This window comes from Anabrus simplex, chromosome 9 (assembly GCF_040414725.1).
Source record: "Anabrus simplex isolate iqAnaSimp1 chromosome 9, ASM4041472v1, whole genome shotgun sequence".
NCBI classification, from domain to species: Eukaryota; Metazoa; Arthropoda; class Insecta; order Orthoptera; family Tettigoniidae; genus Anabrus; species Anabrus simplex.
This window is the reverse complement of record NC_090273.1, coordinates 17,865,071-17,885,681: the sequence shown is the minus strand read 5'-3', so window position 1 is coordinate 17,885,681 and position 20,611 is coordinate 17,865,071. Positions and strand designations below refer to the sequence as shown.

Sequence of the window (20,611 nt, the reverse complement as noted above, 5' to 3'; positions counted from 1 at the left end):
TTTTTCATATTCACAATATGTTTTTCTTTTCATATTAAAAAAAAAGAAAAGAAAAAAGGACATGGTTTTCTCAATGTTGTGGAAGAAAATCTTATCAATATTTTAGTTACTACGTATTTATGTCCTGGATAATGGGGAATTTCATAATAGGCCTTAGTTGTTTTTCACCATACCGCCTGTTAAAATATGGCTGGTCCTAAAAGGGTTAAATAGATAAACATAACATGTAATATACACAGCTCAAAAAGGAAATTTGTATGTCCATACCCCTATGATATGTGTACATAATGAAATGAAATTGGACACTCAATACAAGACATCATTGCAAACGTGTCCTAAACAAAGTGGTTCCTGATCATACACTAAAATGGTTACTGATAATTAAGCTTCTTAATAAGGAGAAATGCATGAATCACCGAACAAAGTTGGCATCATGGGCTCCAGCATTATCATGCATAAATACCGTGTTTTCTCCAAGTTGCCACACATGAGGAATCACATGTGGCACCAAGATCTCGCCAATGTACCATCGAGCAGTTAAGGATTCACTGTGAATGATCAGGAGACTGGTTTTCATGCAAAGACTTATGCCTGCCTACACCATAACAGATCCACCTTCATAAGCAACAGTAGATTGTACAGTTGTCAGGATGAAATCACTCCCTAGGTTTTCTCCAGACTTGCAGATGATCATGTGAATGATATCATCTGAGAACAGCACAGGATGCCAGTGTTGTAGCTACTAATGCAAATGATCTCCTCCTGCCACAATGTTGTCTGTCCAGTGCAGGTACTCGAGCGAGTCGTCAGGATCTTAAGATGGCCCCTCAAAGTCTGTTTCTCACTGTTTGGTCACTAACTCGTACTCCAGAAGTCTGCTATAGGTCCACCTGTAGTGCTTTGCTGTAACTAGGAAATATTGGAGAGCTTGTAGATGCTTTAAGGTTATTTTCCTTTGGCAGCCATGCTAGGGCACCAGTTAACACTTCCAGTCTCTTAGAAACAATTTCACATATACCAAATTGTATTATGAGCTCCTAGCATTCTGGCAACATAATCCTGCAAGTTCCCTTTTAGAAGCATTGTAAGTGCATGAATGACAACCGTTTCCTCCATTGCCTACTTCGGTCCATACGATCAGCGTGACTTGTAAACAGTACACTACACACAGACCAACCTTTGATTTAAGGCACTTGTAGCTAATACTGGCGCTTCCCAAACATCCAGATGACAGTGGAGCCCTCTGTTATGTAAAACAGGACATGTTATTTCCATAATAGTCCACTCCCCATCTCACTATGCATTCGTACAATATAATGAGGAACATCAAAAGACATGATCAAATTTCTCTTTTGAGCAGTGTATAAATAAGTTTACACCCTGAAGTTATACTTAACAGTTGTTTATAACTATGACCACGGAAGAGTACACAGATGTGCTATATGGCTGTTAATTACACATCAGTGTGTCGCTTTTCACCAAGCAGGTCCTCTGAAAAAATGTATTCTACGTTAACATGTATTTGTTATGCAAGGAAAACTGAGAATTATTTCCACTCATTTCAATTTCTAAGAAGTATTTTCTATATGTTCTGTATATAAGTGTTTAAGTAACATGGAAAGCTATATGAGAATTCCAATAAGTTTAAGAAGTGACTTTTGTGCTATGATGTTATCTTAGCAGATAGAGTTGGATACGTTTAATATTCTTGAAATACAAACCCATTCTAGCTAGTTCCTTTCCACCAAAATGGCAAGCACCTGAGAACACACTTATAACTCAAGATATGAATGCTGTGATTTGCTGTTTGAGCACTAAAATAATTGTGCTACAACGATAAAGGGCGACCTCTACATTGAATGAAAACTATAACCCACTGAGACAGAGTCAGTGAATTTACACTGCTTTTCTTTTGATTTGATAATAAGCATTGAAAAAAACTGAGCAAAGATTTTGAGCAAATGTAGCTATGAGTACAAAGGGTGAACTTAACATCTCCCCTCCTTGTTTATGTAAGCGTCTGTGCATTTCCGAGTACACTCACCCTTTCCCTTTGGTAATGACTTATAACGATAACATGACTGACTACAAATTACAACTATAGCCATTTAAAATAAAGTTTTTTAGCTGTGTCCACAAGCATTCACCATTTTCTTCGGCCCCTAACTTGTTCCTCATCTCCACTGATATCCAAAAGATCTTGTGCGACTTGATCTTTCCACTAGAGTCTCAATCTACCCAGAGGTCTCTTCTACCTGGCTGTCCATTGAAGGCTTGGTGTGGTAGGTCATCGTTTTGTAACCTGTGTCCAAACCATCCCATTCTTCAGCTCTGGATTATTGCAGTTATATCAGGGTCACTGTAGGTCATTTGTATGTTCTGATTGCTATGTAGTTTTTAGGTGTTGTACTCCTTTAGAAGTCCTAAGATTTTCCTGAGAAATTTAATTTCAAGTATAACGAGTGACCGACAACTTCGTTTGGTTAAGACTCAATTTTCAAAGCTACAGAGTAGCATTGGTTGGATAACTATTGTATATCCTGAATTTCACAAACAATGATTTAGAAGGTAATAGTTTTTTTTAATGGAAAAGTAACACCTGCTGGCATCTGTTATTCTGATTATTCTTTTTCTTCCCAGCTACACTGTTATTTTCACACCAAGGTATTTCAAATCTTGAACCATCTCGAAAGACATATAAGTTTTTTAGATGCATTTACCGTTTGAGCATTGGTTGGTTTTATACTTGTCTTACAAATAAGTGGCATTTGATTTTTTGTAATAGAAGAAGATTTGGCTGGAGAAAATGTGCTGTAACTCCCTAATTTCTTCATTAGAGATATTCAGGCCTTGAAAATATTTTAAAATCTACAATGCAGGAATACCTTTTCTGAATACACATCTTTATCTGAAAAAGTACATTACATTCAAGTCCTTTTTTGTTGTTGTTGAGTTTGCTTGAATGAAATAATTTCAAATGCTTTTTACCTCAAAACATGCATTTGTTGAGTTCGCCCTTTATATTCACACCTCATATAAACTATTAAGCATAGGTATCAAAATGCACACCTTCAATTCATTATTTTAAATTACCCAATAATATGGTATATCTGAGTGAGTAGATGTTTGAACAGGTGAGATGAACACAAGTGTTGTTCCAACATGTAACGTATCTCTTCTGTGTAAACAGGTGTCTCAGAAGCTCCTTCACAACTATGGTTCTGTGTAATTTATAGCCTTATTCACACACACTCGTTATAAATGCTATTGGTTCATCTTTATATTATGCCATTTAAAGTTTGGCAACAGAAACATCACAGAACCATAATTTAAAAAAAAAGAAAAAGTACTCTAAACTTCTTTGGACATTACTTTACTTTTGAGCTTCAATCTGAGGGAAAAGTCTAAACTTAGTACAGCACTACTTCTTGCTTAATGTGAACAGCTCTTCTGTTTCATCCTTCTTATCCCATCTAGATACTTACTAGTTTTGTCTCAGTTTTCTCTATACTTTCAATAGAGCTGATATACAATAGACAAATACTGATGTGTTGTTATATGGTGTATATATAGGAGACATTTCAGTTTTACTGAACAACTATTTTCCCTGTGGAACTGATTTAATACCTTATCTGATGGTTTTTTTTTTTTTTTTTGCTAGTGGCTTTATGTCGCACCGACACAGATAGGTCTTATGATGACGATGCGATAGGGAAAACCTAGAAGTTGGAAGGAAACGGCTGTGGCCTTAATTGCCTGGTGTGAAAATGGGAAACCACGGAAAACCATCTTCAGGGCTGCCGACAGTGGGGTTCGAACCCACTATCTCCCGAATACTGGACACTGGCCACAATTAAGCGACTGCAGTTATCGAGCTTGGTATCTGATGTTGTATCTAACTGAACACATAGAAGAGAATGGCTTGTGTTGCTGCTATACTGTAGTTACCCACATAGCAACTAATGTCAACCAACAATTTTTTTTTTTTTTTTTTACAAATGTATTATGGGACTCGTGGAGAGTTTGGTTCCCTCCTCCGCAGCCCCGCTTGTAAGTGCAGGTTGCAGGCTAGCCAACTTGACCTTGGGAAATTAGCATCTGAACTACGGATGGGGAAGATGTGTGTCATAAGCTGCTAATAGTTTAGGGATTTTTCCTTCAATTTAAGTTGGACACTGGCTAAATGTATAGTGTATGTATAGTAGATTTATTTAAACATGTAATTTTGTATCATTTTGCCCTGCTGAAGTTGAGTTATTTGTGCATTTTAATTTATGTTGGTACTGTGTAACTAAATTACTGATTTGTATTTCAGTTTTCTTGATATCCTAGCACTTTCGTATTTTGGTCTTGTGAAGACTTAAGATTTTCATGAGGATACACGTGTGTTCAAGGGTTGTTAATGCCTGTGTACGTGTACTGTTGACAATGTATTCAAGGGATATCATTATATTTGAACAGTTTTTTATTTATTCAAGAAGTTAAATTTCAAGTTTCATTATTTCAAAATGTTAAGGGTTTCCATAGTTTATTCATGTGTTGTTCATTTAATTAAATTTGGGTCCAGGTGAGCTTTTATTGTTATTTGAAGAGTATAGATCCGCCCCTCTTAATAAAAATATGTTTCCATACAAAGATCTGTGTTTTTAGGAGGACCTATCCTGCGCTGTATCCGACCCCAGTCTATTCGTTGTGTATCAGATTTTGGGAATGGAATGTGTAAGTGGTGCAAATACAGTACAGAAAATGGACAATATAAAGGAACCTTTAAGCAGTCATTATCAACACCTATAAGCTTTTCAAGTCAGAATTTATGAGAATGGTAATTATGTGTGTTTTCTTAAGTGAATTATTCTACCAGAAATTACAGGTGACCACAAAGGTCTAGAATAGGCTGCTACAACAGATTTCTAAATTAAAAGCCTCCAGCAGTTTTGAACAAAAAAAAGTAAAATTATAGAGATTTGTGAATTGCAGCACTAGAATGTATGTAGATGATGTTTCAGTATCCTGATTGATCCCTTTAGTGTCTGAGGGCAACGGTGTAGATGACATCTTCCTTGATTCTGAGCCTGTTGTAAAAGTCGACGAAGTGACATAATCTTGCCGCTGGCTCCAACCATAAATCCCAAAAGTTCAACGTCTTGAGGCCATATTTATTTTGATAGGAGGGAATATACGGCTTTGCCGACTTCTACTGCCTGTGAAGCATCAGTCTCGAATCTGACAGTTGGATTGTTGATTATATATATGTTTTTTTATAGAAGACAATGACGTCCATTTGACGAGTGTTGCCAGTAGTGGAGGTGCCGTGAACTTATTCGGGGACAACCACGCCAGAATCTTTTCAAGATTTTGATGAGAATGGAATGCTTTAAGAGTTTCAATGTGCGTGCAGTGACCTAAGATGTGAGGAAGGGTTTCGATCTTGTTGTGATAATGTCGATGACGATTCTTGTTGTAGGCTATGCCTGTAATAACTCTTATACTGCTACGTTGCCAACCATCTTCAGAACATTCATTGGTAGCAAGTTCTTGATAGTGTTATTACAATAATGGGTGGCCTCCAGAGAACTCTGGTGCTAGTCTTTTGAGTAGACACCCCATAGGTGACCTGCACATCTGTGAGGATGCAGCCCTACCTAAGGTGAGATTCTAATGTTGAATACAGCATCCAACTGGGAATTGAACTCAATACCCCTTGGACCAGAAGCCAGCATGCTAACCATTTAGTTATGGCATCAGACGATGGTTCAATACCTGTAATGAATATGTTGAAATCTGTGACTTCTTGCTACCGCAGGATAAGAACTATATGTTAAGTCTCTTAAAACATAGTAGGTATTCAATTAATAAACCATCTGGCGTAGAAAGGCAAGTAATTTTCTGTCTTGGGCTATCTCACTTAAAAAAGTAATTTTGCAACACTTAAAACTATATAAAAAATAATTCTCATCCAGCTTTCCATAAGATTCATATTTTTAGGTTGTTTAATTCTGTTGAACAAGTGTACGTTACATTTAAGTTTCTCTATGTACTGGACTGAAAAGTGCCAAATGTTTACTGCACCATGTAATCTTCCAAAAAAATTGTATCCTTTTGTTAATATAGAATTCCTCAAAATGCTATACGTATTATCCAAGTACCTGTGGTTTAAGTCTTCACATTAAATAGCCTGCACTGCACTATTAACTCCTGCAAACCTGAGAGGGACATTATGGAAGTATAGTCATGTAACTGTTATATAATTTGATAGTATTCTTTTCATAGGATGTAACCTACCTACTTCCTCAATATGAACTACCTCTCTTCAAAACTGTTCTTGCACTTGTTGTGTGTTATGGTTCATTCTTGAAATTTGTTCCTATATTCAATAAGTTGTTTATTAAATGATTTATTAATACAACTGTGTTCTGTTATTTTCATTTCCTACTTCATTTTCCTCTTAACCCTTTCACTCCGGCGTAGCGAGTATGGTGGCGTGACCCTCTGGATGCGAACAGTGCATGGTTCACCGAGCCCGCTGTATGGGATACTTGTCTCACTCCCCTCTCCAGCTCGCAGTCAGCTCATGACGTGAGGAGAGGACAGGCAGAGTTTAAATAGTACATTATGCAACTGTTTATGCTCGACGATAATTATAATTCTATTTTTTAAATATTTATGAATTTCTGTCGAGATGCCGCTTGACAGTTGAGTTTACTGAACAGAGCGCAGAGCACATGCGCTGGGTTATTGAGTGTGTCAGAGATCTTGACAATGTCATATGTTTTCAAAGCTTTGATAGAAGGTTATCATAACCTAGCTTTATTTCAAATACAAACTGTTTATTGTACAGTTGGTAAAGTGAATTTGCGAGAATATGCCGTGTGGTTGTGGAATTTTGGAAGTAGAAGGTGCATTGATGTTAATATGTGTGTCTGACATGTTTGATTTTGGAAACAAGTGCGAAACTTAGTACGTTGAGCGCAGGTGTGATGCTATCCTTATCTAACTGGTCAAACAGTTGTATCATAATGAAAAATCTGAACTCTGATTGGTGGAGAACCTGTATCATAAAGAAAATATGAACTCTGATTGGTGGAGAACCTGTATCATAATGAAAATCGGAAATCTGATTGGTGGAGAACCTGTACCTATCATAATGAAAGTTGAACTATAATGAGCCTCATTAAGATTCAGTTTTCTGGCATATAATATTTATATTTCAGCATTGTTGAGCATAAAGTATTTTTAGCACTTTTCATCCTCTTCCCACAGAAGAGTTATGATAGTTGTGATAAAAGCTGAAAGAAACTTAAGATTGTCCACTAAACTTTTCAATCTGGAATTAGCTGCGTCAAATTTAAGTTTCTTCAGATTCAATTTAGTTTTCGACTCAGTGGTTTAGGCGTCTAATCGTCATCCCTACTATCTTCATCTTCAGTCGATTCATCAAAGTAGGCCAACCTTTTAGACGACCAAGTGGTAATTGGAGTAGTAAACCTGATTAAAGTCATTCCGTCACCAGAATCAGATGACAAATCACTATCACAGTTGTCTTCTTCAAAGTCACTACCCAATATCATGGCAAGAGCTTCCCCCACAGTATATCTTTCCTCCATCATCAGACCTTTCACAATTTCAAAGCGATTGAAAGCTAAATCAAGAAGCGCAAGCACGTCAGCACAGGGGAGCAACTAGGCACAAAGTGAGTAGCGTACTGGACACATTGCTTTCGTCTTCGAAATGGTTACTATAGACTCCCAAGACAGCCAGGAGAGACCTCCACGGCCGAACTTCCACAGCAGTCGAGTGGCTATGAGACACGGCTCCAGCACGACTGCTATAGCAGTCAACCGGAGTGAAAGAGTTAATATCCTAAACTTTTTTGTTGTTGTTGTTTTCACGGAAGTTCTTAACAGAGCACATGTCAAGGCATTATGCTGCTGCAGATTCAGGTGGACTGCTGAGGCCAGAAGAGAATGACAGTTGACTACGGAATATCAAAAAGGAATTATGAAAGAGAGGAGCTGCCTCAAGAAAGTGAAAACATAGGAAATCTGAACATTTTGAATTCAATTATTTAATTTATTTTCCAGGTTGAACCGTGTTGTACTTGTACGCATATCACGTACAGTTTGCCGACGTTTCGAATACATTGCAGTATTCTTTGTCAAGGCGACTGAAATACCCCTACTCGATCCGAGGTAATCAGTCTCCCAGGCAGAAATTACACTACTAGAGTGGCCTTGATCTTGGCCTTTTATATCCTAGCCTATCTGGCTGACGTAAGCCCTGGCTGTCTCGCGAGGCTTCTGGAAAGTTTATGTCACAGCCAGGTAGTGGGGGCTTGCCCGCGCTGTTATGTAATGGGGTTGCGGCCCGTGTGTTTATGTTGTGGTCTGTATGTCTTAAACTATGAATGATGGGCATCCAAGAATTACTGATTTTGTATCCTTCTTCTAAATTTATGTTATTCGGATGTTTCTTGATTTCGATAGCCTCGCGGATTTTCCTTTCCAGATTCCAAGGGATAGCTGCTAGGATCTTGGTCTTGTCAAATGATATTCCGTGCCTAGTTTCGTAGGAATGCTTGGCTACTGCTGAAATATCTGTGTTTTGGTTCTTGGTGTGACGGATATGTTCTTTTAGGCGGGTGGAGATCAGACGTTTTGTCTCACCTACATAACAAGCTCCGCAGCTACATTCAATGTGATACACTCCAGGGAAGAATAGGGTTGTAGTATTGCGTATATCAAAATAAAGGCAGAAATACATAACATTACACTGAGTGATGATGAGAGAGAGTGTCTGTTTCTTAATTTGTCATTGAGCTTAAAAACCGACTTAATTATGAATATCTTGGTTTATCATTTACATGGGTAAGTGAACCTCTATTATTGATACTGAAGTTAGTTTGTTCATGGTAGTGTCTCGTGATTTCAATATGTAACTAGTCAAGTTGACAGCGGCGATGAGCCATTAAAAAAAAGAGAATAGGGCGGCGATATTTGCCTTTTAGTGTACAGCTTTACGTGCCGAGTACTATAGCTGAGGGCATAGGAGGGGGTGGTTGTTATTACTAGAGCCCAGGTGCTAGGCAAAAAACCAGATAGACCATCCAAATAGGCACTAACACTTTAAAAATGCAACTTAAAATAATATATCATTTACTGAAAGATGATTCCGCAAAGTCTAGTGGTCAATCACCATGTCCTTTCAAATAAAATAGATTAATTTAAATTACTGAACATCACCACAAAGGTTTCCTCAAATTCTGGGTACTTTAATTCTGCCTCCTATCAGATAGAATTAATTTCATTGTAGAGAAAGATCACTCTATGTGAGCAAATTTAAAGGAATTTAATATGAATAGACTTATATCTATGTCTATTGAGATATCAGCTTTCAAATCTTGGCAAATCTACCTCAGTTTTTGTAAATCTAGATTTTCAGACAAACCACTTTTCACTGACAGTACTTCCTACTTCACTGGAACATTTTCAATAAAGTTCACAGTTTCTTCAACAATGTTCAATGCAGCCACAAGTTTTGTGATCACTTGCAGCAATTCACCATAATATGCTGCTATGAAAGACAAACCATTCCTGGCACTCGCATAGGTGAGGAGTTTCTTCACATAAGAACTGATGCTTCTAATATAATTGGTTCATTGTTGGAAATTCTACATTTCCAGCTAATCCATTCTTGGTTGCCAGTGTTTTGCCCCAGTGTGCCAATTTGGGCTTATGCGCTGCAGTGGCGATTTGTGCATAAAGAACTTTTGGGTGCTGGCCCGCCGCCTTTTCGGAAACACTGAATGTTATTTCACTTTTGTAACTGATTACATAAAGAGACGGACAAATGTAGCGAAGTCAAACCGATGTGGTGTGCTATTCAGTTAACAATGTTATCTTTATTATTTCGGCTGTAAAGATTTTGTTTTCCTATTTTGAAGGAAATGGCAAAGGCTTTCATTCCGTGGCTGCTGTCCTGCAAACACAATATTTTCTCTTTAGTCTTGAGGCGCTCGGACTGTGGCAGGAGAGCCCTCAGGAGGTCCCCGAAGTCAGCAAATGTGCAGGGTGCGGGATGAGCCTGGAAGGACAGTACGGATTTGTCAAAGGAAGGAAGAGTGCAGGCGGGTGTAAGCGCTGAACAGCGGAGTCCTCAGCAACGTTGCCAACCACTTTACAATGAACCTAGGCTTTTTCCCTCATGTCTTACATTAACTGTTGTTAGAGATTAATTCCAAAACAATTTACACAACCATGAATTCCATTCATCATCATCATCATCATCTGCAGTTTCCAGCTGTTGACCGGGTCTGGATGAATTCCATTATACTGACTAAACAATTCAGTTCTACAAAGAAGCTACAATAAAGATTCAAAATGTAACCATAACATTATGGTGCTATTTGTAGGGTGTCAAAATGTTAAATACGTTTTCATGCTTTGCAATTTGAGCAAGGGGAGAGAAATTCGGAAGTACACTGTTTATTTATTTCGATGAATGCCATTATTATCACTTGGGATTTGTGATATGTGAAACAGTACAGGGCAGTAGTAGTCGGCATAGCATTAGCTGTTAGCTTGTTAGCGTGTGTACATACATGCCATTGTAGTGTAGTTAATTAATTAATTAATGTTGTAGTGCAAGCAGATTTCTATTCAACATGTGTCATCGGATTATTATTCTAAAAGAATCGTGGTGCTGGTCAGTGAAAACTGGACTGATTGGGGAGGGGGAAGAGATGGCGGCACAGCCCTGCCAGAGTAAAATGTCACGAACCGCTACTGATCAGCACACCTACCAAGAAGCATGACTAGTGCATGTGGTGGCGACCACTGCACAGGCTACTTGGAGCTTTAGGCAGTGCCAATGCACTATGAGAGACTTGGTCTCTCTTATAAAAATCGATGCCTGCTAAGCCATCAGATGATAAAGATTTCAATTCCCACAGGGAACTCAAAATATTGACGTTTCAGAGCAATACTACCATAACTAACATTTTTCACAATGGCAAAACTTCTGTATCTGCTAATAATAATAATAATAATAATAATAATAATCGTATGGCCTCAGCTACCGTGTGCAGACATTACGATTTGACGCCATCTGGCTGTCTGCTTGTCAATTTCGACGTTCCGTTTTACTCTAGGTCCGCTAGATGGCAGACAGAGTAAACCGGATCTCTCTTGGGCGTCTATGGCTGAGATTTAATTAATTTTGTCGGGTAAATACCAAATGTATCACCAGAGATCTTTTACATGCCGACATCGTACGACATGGAGTGTCGAATGGACTTTTTTCCGCCCTTCAAAAATTCGACTACCTCTGCCGGGTTTGAACCCGCTATCTTGGGATCCGGAGGCCCTGTATCTGCTAATCAGCATTAACACCAGTATTCACCGCTTGTATGTACGGAACAGCATATTGTTAAGTCCCCTGTGTCTATTATCTCTGTTGGTTACTGCATCAAAACTTGTAGTTTGAAATAGACATTTTTCTCTATTTCTTCTTTCAAAAATACAATTATACTAGTGGCCTGCTGCCGCAACAGCTGCGAACAAAGATAAAAATTAAACTGATGATAAAGGAAGCGTGAGAAATGTAACGGAAAATATACTGAAATCCGGAAGAGCATTTATTTGCCTTTAATCTTACACCTCCGTTGTGGTTATACATTTTTGAACCTTGGCAATTTATAGAATTTTCGCAATGAATTCTATTCACAAGACTTGAATCTATCACATAAAGCAGGCCATATGATGCATTTCTGACTGATGCTGAACCTCCTTAGATTTTACAGGCTGACATCATCAATACAAAACATTTGTCTTCAGAAGTTTCATTCTACTCGATAGTTTACAGATCTTTTCAAGACGCCTTTCTCTGGAATTGTTAGCAGTTGGTGGATACTCTTCTTGTGCATTATCAGTTTCCTTATAGAGCCATTCATAGAGTGATAGGAATGTAAAGGGATAAACCCTCTGAGTGGCCACTGTCAAAAACGGAGCCTCAGAAAGAGGAGACAAGGGCAACATGAAAACACCGAAGGACAATGACAATTTCCACATCTTCATACACTTTTTTTAATCTTATAGATGAGCTCTTTGCTCATCAGCCAGGCTTTTTATATCTTTCTCTTCCCGGTGCCCGATGAGCTCGCTTCTGCTTCCCAAATTCATCAGTAGGGGGGCTATAAACACTCATAAGGGACAGATCTTCAGTCTTAATGTGGGAAGTGTAGGATAAGAAGAAAACTGGATAAACATAGGAAAGGGAAGAAACATCAGATAAAGATGAATACAGGTGCTAAAAGACTACAAAATCAATAGTTGACGCTGTGCTACCCAAGACTCACTACAGTCAGATGCGCACGGAATGACTGTTGTTTGTTTACCTCTCACAGCCTTATCGCTGAGGACGTGAGTATGTGCTGGATTGGTTAACAATGGTGCCAACCTGTTTAGTTGGGAACTAAGATTAGTGACAAAACTGTGACCACGGCAAGGAGGACCGCAAAGCGGCTTTAAGGTCTCGACCAGTCTGAAGGGCGATAGCAGTGTTGTCTATTTCACCTAAGGTGACAGGCGAATTCCTATTTAAGAGCTCCCTCCCCTAGACACGAGGGTGCATGAATCCCTTAAGGCTGCCGCAGCCCTGTATCCGCCACTGCATTAAGGTAAGTTTCATGTAAAGTTATTGCAGTTGTGTATCTCACATTGTGTCCTTTACATGGTGTTTTTATTTGTGCTTTTATTCAGCCGGGGTTGTTAATACGACCTAATTATCATCGTTGATGGCAAAGACATCACGTTCTTTTCACACTGGCCAACAGGACTGCAAGTAGCTAATTTAACAATGGACAATGGTGGGTACTGCTCTTTATTATGTTATAAAAGTAAATTATTCTGGAGGCCAGATGGTGGGTTCCTACAGTAGACATCACAATGAACACATCTCACCTCTAAAAGCAATTCCAAGTAAGATTTGCATAATTTCCACTTCCTTATAATGTTACAAACTTTGGGTTGCACAGTGTCAACTTTTACAAAGACTAGACAAACACAAAAGGAGGAAAGGATCTCAATGGGATAATCTAAAGATTGAAACGAAACAAAACAAGTGTCAAAGAAAGTCACATTTAAAATTTTTTTTTTTTTTGCTATTCGCTTTACGTCGCACCGACACAGATAGGTCTTACGGCGACGATGGGACAGGAAAGGGCTAGGACTGGGAAGGAAACGGCCGTGGCCTTAATTAAGGTACAGCCCCAGCATTTGCCTGGTGTGAAAATGGGAAACCACGGAAAACCATCTTCAGGGCTGCTGACAGTGGGGTTCGAACCCACTATCTCCCGAATACTGGATACTGGCCGCACTTAAGCAACTGCAGCTATCGAGCTCGGTCACATTATTATAGAGAGACAGGAAGATGGAAGGAATGTTATTGCTCCCTCTTGCCATACTAACCTGTCATTGAGCTCCTCTCTCTCTGTTTGATACTTGTTTGTTCCTTAACCTTTTGATGAATGTGCACGCCATATGCCGTGCAATAATGACGGCCGCATCCGAGTACGTACTGGACCGGTAAACATCCTCTGGGGAGTAAGAAATTAAAAAAAAAAACAAAAAAACAATAAACTTATTTATTACAACGTTGAAAGACGTGAAAACACATTTTGGATCGAGAAAACACTGTCACTTCAACACCTTTTTTAAAAATGTATGGTACTATTCAAAGCAACGATACACCTTACAAGTAGAACACTTGTAGCTTGTTTCCTTCTTCTTCTGTCCTGATTGGGTAGTGTGTTTGCATAAGTAGCATTGCCCTGAGAAATTTACGCTTCTTTGATTCACTTTGTGGGAGTGGACTCATAAAATGGCGACCTTCAAGGTCTAACGGATCTTGTGTCCCACCTCCAATCGGGCGTGCAACATTCCTTCTGTTGTTTTTAGCAGTGAAGTGTTTCTCATGCAGTTGTCGAAAATACATTCACAGTTATATTTACAAAAACTAAAAATGTTTACAGCTACAAAGAGCACGAACAACTATCCACATCAGCGGCAATCGTAACACTAGGCTGTAACCTATAGGCTAACAGAGTGCCAAACTCTTACAGTACACTCTAGAGAGCATACGCATTCCAGTCAGAAATCACCACCATACAGAACTAGGATTTGTGCAGCAACACTATTCAAATAACTAAAAAAGTACCGAGCTTGACAGCTGCAGTCGCTTAAGTGCGGCCAGTATCCAGTAGATAGTGGGTTCGAACCCCACTGTCGGCAGCCCTGAAGATGGTTTTCCATAGGTTTCCATTTTCACACCAGGCAAATGCTGGGGCTGTACCTTAATTAAGGGCAGGACCGCTTCCTTCCCCCTCCTAGGCCTTTTCTATCCCATTATCACCATAAGACCTGTCTGTGTCAGTGTGACATAAAACAATTTGTAAGAAACAAAAAAATAAATTAAAATTTTCCAAAAAACACTGCCAGATATCATATTACGTCACTTAAGTGACGTCACTTAAGTTCTCAGTACTAGCCTAAAACAACAAATGCCGTGCTCACTCTATTGACTGTCTTCTGGTGCATTCGCCAACAGGTTAAGCAGCATTTACTGTGGGTTTCAACAAATATACATCTACCACAGCTATCAGAATAGTAACTTACCAGTTGTATTTGAGCAGTGCCATGGTTGTAGCGATGTAAGGCAACATGAAGTAAAGCGAAAACTTGTGAGCCTTCCATGCATCTCCAGTCAGCTCAAACAAGTTGAAGAGCGAGATAGAAATGGCGATGATCACCGACTGGCCAGCTTCAAGACCATTTACGCCAGCCAGGATATTTATTGCATTTGTACAGAAAACAGCCAACATCCCCATGTACACATAGTACAGAAGTCCTGAAGACAAATAGAAAAAGGGTAGCCTACTTGAGTTAAAGGTGCACGAATTTTCAGTTTCAAAATGTTCACTAATTTGCTGCCAGCCAGTCAACACTTCAGCCCTCTGGTAAAGCAATGATCATATGAATCTGGTAACATCCCTTGTTCATCAGGGACAACATTTTGGCATTCAATGAATATCAATTAGGGATGGCAACTTTTGGCAACAGTGTTATATGAAATGCTTTTAAAGGGTTGTACTTTTGTATTTTCACGACTTGTAAACCACTTTTTAATTGGTTTTGAAAATTAGTTAAATCAGAAATTTACTCAAAATGAGAAATTTATACTAAAATCCAAAACCAACAATTTTTTTCTCAAATAAAAATTATTTCTTTTCTTCTGGAAACTTGAACCAAGGAGTTGTTAAAAAAATAATAATTGGATACTACATCCAATGAACTTAACTGTCTTTAATAGTCACAGGAGTTTGTGCACCCTCGGACTGACTGTAAATACTATATAATTAAGAGGGGAATACCTCAAGGCAGTATTATTGGACCTTTATGTTTTCTTATATATACCAATGAAATGAAATGGCGTATGGCTTTTTAGTGCCAGGAGATCCCAGGACGGGTTCGGCTCGCCAGGTGCAGATCTTTTGATTTGACGCCAGTAGGCGACCTGCATGTCGTGATGAGGGAAATTAACCAATGATGGTTAAAATTCCCGACCCTGCCGGGAATAGATCCCGGGACCCCTGTGACCAAAGGCCAGCACTCTAACCATTTAGCCATGGAGCCGGACTATACCAATGATATGTGTAAAGAAGTGGAATCAGAGATAAGGATTTTTGCAGATGATGTTATTCTGTGCAGGGTAATAAATAAGTTACAAGATTGTGGGCAACTGCAAAATGACCTTGATAACGTTGTGAGATGAACATCGGGCAATGGTATGATGATAAACAGGGTTAAAAATCAGGTTGTGAGTTTCACAAATAGGAAAAGTCCTCTCAGTTTTAATTACTGCGCTGATGGGGAGAAAGTTCCTTTTGGGGATCATTGTAAGTACCTAGGTGTTAGTATAAGGAAAGATCTTCATTGGGGTAATCACATAAATATGATTGTAAATAAAGGGTATAGATCTCTGCAAATGGTTATGAGGATATTTAGGGGTTGTAGTAAGGATGTAAAGGAGAGGGCATATAAGTGTCTGATAGGACCTCAACTAGAGTATGGTTCCAGTGTATGGGACCCTCACTAGGATTACTTGATTCAAGAACTGGAAAAAAACCAAAGAAAAGCAGCTAAATTTGTTCTGGGTGATTTCTGACAAAAGAGTAGCGTTACAAAAATGTTGCAAAGTTTGGGCTGAGAAGACTTGGGAGAAAGGAGGCGAGCTGCTCGATTAAGTGGTATGTACAGGTTACAAATCTCATGACCGGTGCGTATTGAAATGTACATCACACAGCTGCACATTCTATGATAATAGGCCTACTATAAACTTTCTACAAAAATATTTTAGTCTTTTTTAAATGATTAAGCCACTTAGGGATCATTGTAACCATTCTACGACTTCAAATTTCGTTGCCTTTAACCAGATTTCATTCATTTTGATTTTGTACCTCAAGGCCATAATTTTAGCCATAGACTTTCTTATCATTTACGAAAATAAGAACAGTTTGGCTATTTTAAAAATGTTTTAAGGATTTCAATGGAAGTTGCACATTACTCATTTTTCTCGTACATATTTTTATACATGTTTTAATTGTGTAAATTGTATTTTGGGAACTTACAACAAGTTTTCCTCATTTTTATAACACATATTTCTTTTGTAACACTTTGACTAGAGTAATCAGCATCCTGTTCTTTATCTTTCAGACATGAGATTACGGCTGATGATGCCCATACAATGGGCGAAACATGTCCTGTTAAATTAGATGACAAGATGTAAATCCTAATTTTTAAGAACGCAATGTGTATTGAATAGGTGGATCTCAATAAACTTTTGTATCATTGTTGAATTAAGTGGTATGTTCCGAACTATCAGTGGAGAGATGGCGTGGAATGACATCAGTAGATGAATAAGTTTGAGTGGTGACTTTAAAAGCAGGAAAGATCACAATATGAAAATCAAGTTGGAATTCAAAGGGGCAAATTGGGGCAAATATTCGTTCATAAGAAGGGGAGTTAGGGATTGGAATAACTTACCAAGGGAGATGTTCAATAAATTTCCAATTTCTTTGCAATCATTTAAGAACAGGCTAGGAAAACAACAGATAGGGAATCTACCACCTGGACGACTGACCTAAATGCAGATCAGTATTGATTGATTTAATTTTTGTATGTCTTGACATAGATTTTTTGTTGTGGATATATCGGACTAACTGTAATGCTTTTTTAATTTTTTGGAGACGAGTTTGTTGTGAGATCTTTTCACGGCCTGTCAGTTTGATAAATTCTCCAAGGTATTTAAAATAAGGGACCCTATCAATTGTACCAAATTTTTTTTTCAGGCTCTTGATATCTGTCTTTGAACATAAGAATGTAGTACTCTCGAACGATATCTGTAGTCCCACCTTTTCTGCACTTTCTTTAAGTATCTCGAGCTGTTTAACGGCAGTTTTCTCATCCTCTGTTAGTATCGTCACATCATCTGCAAAAGTGAGGTACGGTATGTAGAGGTTATCTTTGGGAAAGCGCAGTTGGATTGGCTTCCAAAACTCGCATTTCTTGAGTTCTTTCTCCCATTCTTCCATAATCTTGTCTAGGAAGACGACGAACAGAATAAAAGAGAGTCCATCACCTTGTCTCACACCTATTTGAATGTCGAAGGGCTCTGAGATTTCCCCTATAAATTTCACTGTAGATTTCGTGCCAGTCAGTGTTTGTTTTATGAGTTCTTGAGTATTGGGATATAGTCCCCTCTCTTCTATAATTTGGAACAGTTATTATTATTACATTATTATTATAACAGTGTCACTAATTCGTGAAGATGACACAAGTTAATTCTGTGGACTGTTGTGGGTTATCAGGGTCCTACACAGAGAGGAAGAGTGTTTTACTATCCACATTCAAGCTCTTAGGTCTCACCGCTATCTGACGGTGTTAGTCGTGAAATTACCAGTCATGATACAGCCTTTTGGCCTTATACCATGTCAAGAAAACAAGGTGAAACTCTATACGTTTCACAGAGAAATTTGCTCTGCGACTTCAGAAGAAAGAAAGAAAAGTTATCTACTATTTACAAGTTCACTCGTATCTGAGTTTTCCACTCTGTGCAGTTTTTCTTACTTCCACTCGGATGATCACGCTGGACATGGACGTGTTGTACTACACTTCTCCACATGGTTTCACACAGCGCAGTGTTGTTCCAGAACAGTTTACAACTAGCAAGTCTCAATGAACTCCACACAGCCGTCTCATGTTTGGTTCCGGTAGAGCCGAATGATAAGTAGATTACCAATGTCTAAATGCTTTGTAATACTAAATGTACAGATAAAAAGGCTCATAGCTTCTCACTAACTCCTTTTATGGTTTTCGGACACACCAAAGGGCTGGGAATTTTGTCTTGCAGGAGTTCTTTTTTCATTCCAGAAAATAAACTTGAGACTAAATACCACCACACTGAGCTGCTACTGAGCCCACTAACTTTGACTCAGCAAGCCAGTGATCTACCATTTAAGACACTCTGCTTTGCAGCCCTCAATGAAATGGCTAGCTTCACACTTAAGGAGCAACTGCATTACCACAGGAGTTTTACTTGATATATTGAACATGGGGCTATTAGCAACATGGTAACTGCTGTATACTGACCATTTTAGCCATAATTTGAGGCTTTATAACTTCCATAAATGTTTGTGTCTGAAACTAAAACTTTTTTTTTTTTTTTTTTTGCTACTGGCTTTATGTTGCACCGACACAGATAGGCCTTATGGCAACGATGGGACAGGCAAGGGCTAGGACTGGGAAGGAAGCGGCCGTGGCCTTAATTAAGGTACAGCCAGCATTTGTCTGGTGCCAAAATGGGAAACCATTGAAAACCATCTTCAGAGCTGCCGACAGTGGGGTTCGAACCCACTATCTCCCGAATACTGGCCGCACTTTAGCAACTGCAGCTATCGAGCTCGGTATTAAAACTATTTGTCTCAACATTGGACTGATTTATTTATTTATTTATATTCTATTTATGATATATAAAAATATAAGCACTACAATGCTTTTAGTGAAAAAGGTCCACCTTTACAATACAAAAATTAATGGGCTTTTATTAATATCAAAATAACACATACTTAATAAAATAGGACATGTTTTATCCACTTTGGAACATAATCAGCCATTAGTAAAAGACAAAGTAATTGGAATGAGGATAATTTAAAATTCTGTATAAATAATGGGTGATTCGACTAGCAAATCAGTCAATGGTGAGAAGACTATTATCGAAAGTTACCATGTAGATGAATTTAAAAGTCTGTACAATGAATAGTGAAGCCACACATGCATTTAGAAAGCTCAAAGACGATCTGCTCACTATGAAAGTTTTTTATTGCATGATATTCCCATTGAAAAAGCTTCTTGGAGTGTTGATCTCGGAAAAATTATTTACAAGTTCTCTTATGGCTGAAGGTTGATCACGTTACACAATAAGTTGTAGGAGGAACTTTCTTTGAAAAGTTCACTGGCCAGGTACTGTACCAGGTTTTTTGCCAACAGATATAAAAATAGGAGTTCTGCTGGTCTCATTTTATTAGAGTCAACCTGTGTTCTGTCTCCAACTATTGGATTCAATTTTCTAGTGCGCTTACTACTCAGGGAATCAATACATACACTATGGTGCCATTGTAGAAACAAGTGGGGGCAAAAAAAGTGCATGGAATATGAGCTTGCTATTCTTCAAAACAAGCGTTCATATTCTACCTCGTAATGGTCAGAGATCCCAGGAACTACAGCACTGTCATTCATGTTTACCAGAAGAGCTACAGAAGTATTTCTAACCTCTGCTGATTTATTTGTTAAGAAATCCAGGTCCAAGCGCTACTTTGACTCTGAATATGGTAGTACGTAAGGAAGCCTGAGCAATTCATGAGCACTTGTTCAGTGTGTTAACATGTGTAGCTGTTTACATCAATTAGCATTGTTCTGACTCACCTAGATCAAGAGAGAAGCCAAACCAATGCCTAAATGGCTTAGGCACAATGATAGTAGTAGAGTTAAAGTTCACATAATAGACCATAAGAAGAGGTAATGATGCTATTGTCGGAAGCAGAAGTTTATGTCGCCACTTCAAATCGAGAACGTCATCGGCAAATCCAAGAAGAACCATACAGCAAATTGACAACAAGGCAGTCACCAATTCCACAAACTGTAAAAAAAAAAAAAAATCAGCTGCTCCTTACACTGTAGTTTTATGTCACCCCTGCTTATAGACTACCTAAAATCATCACTCCCTGTAGTTATGCAAGTAATACAAAACATATCTGACTACTAGTAATTTAATACAGAACATCAGAATTGGTTCAGACTCCGAGATTGCAAAAAAATCTCACAAATTATGAAATAAATTTGAGAGCATCTTACCTCATGATGTGGAAAATCTGCATTCTGAAATATAGAGTTACCAAACGGTACTGGTATGAAAAGAAACAAGGTGATAAGATATATACAGCCAGTCACAACACCAATAGCTTCTGGTCTGGAAAAAATATAGAAAGAGGAACCAAAGTAGT

At 38.5% G+C, this 20,611-nt stretch overlaps 1 protein-coding gene across 1 annotated transcript in view; it reads right to left on the bottom strand.

Moving 5' to 3' along the window:
• The window catches only part of Alg7 (Alg7 dolichyl-phosphate N-acetylglucosaminephosphotransferase), a 52,475-nt gene that overhangs the window by 31,131 nt on the left and 733 nt on the right, over positions 1 to 20,611 (bottom strand). The window contains exons 2-4 of the mRNA XM_067153859.2: positions 20,463 to 20,577; positions 20,034 to 20,247; positions 14,670 to 14,901 (exon numbers count right to left, since the gene is read on the bottom strand). Coding sequence (XP_067009960.2) covers positions 14,670 to 14,901; positions 20,034 to 20,247; positions 20,463 to 20,577 — 561 coding nt within the window. The remainder of the gene's footprint in view (positions 1 to 14,669; positions 14,902 to 20,033; positions 20,248 to 20,462; positions 20,578 to 20,611) is intronic.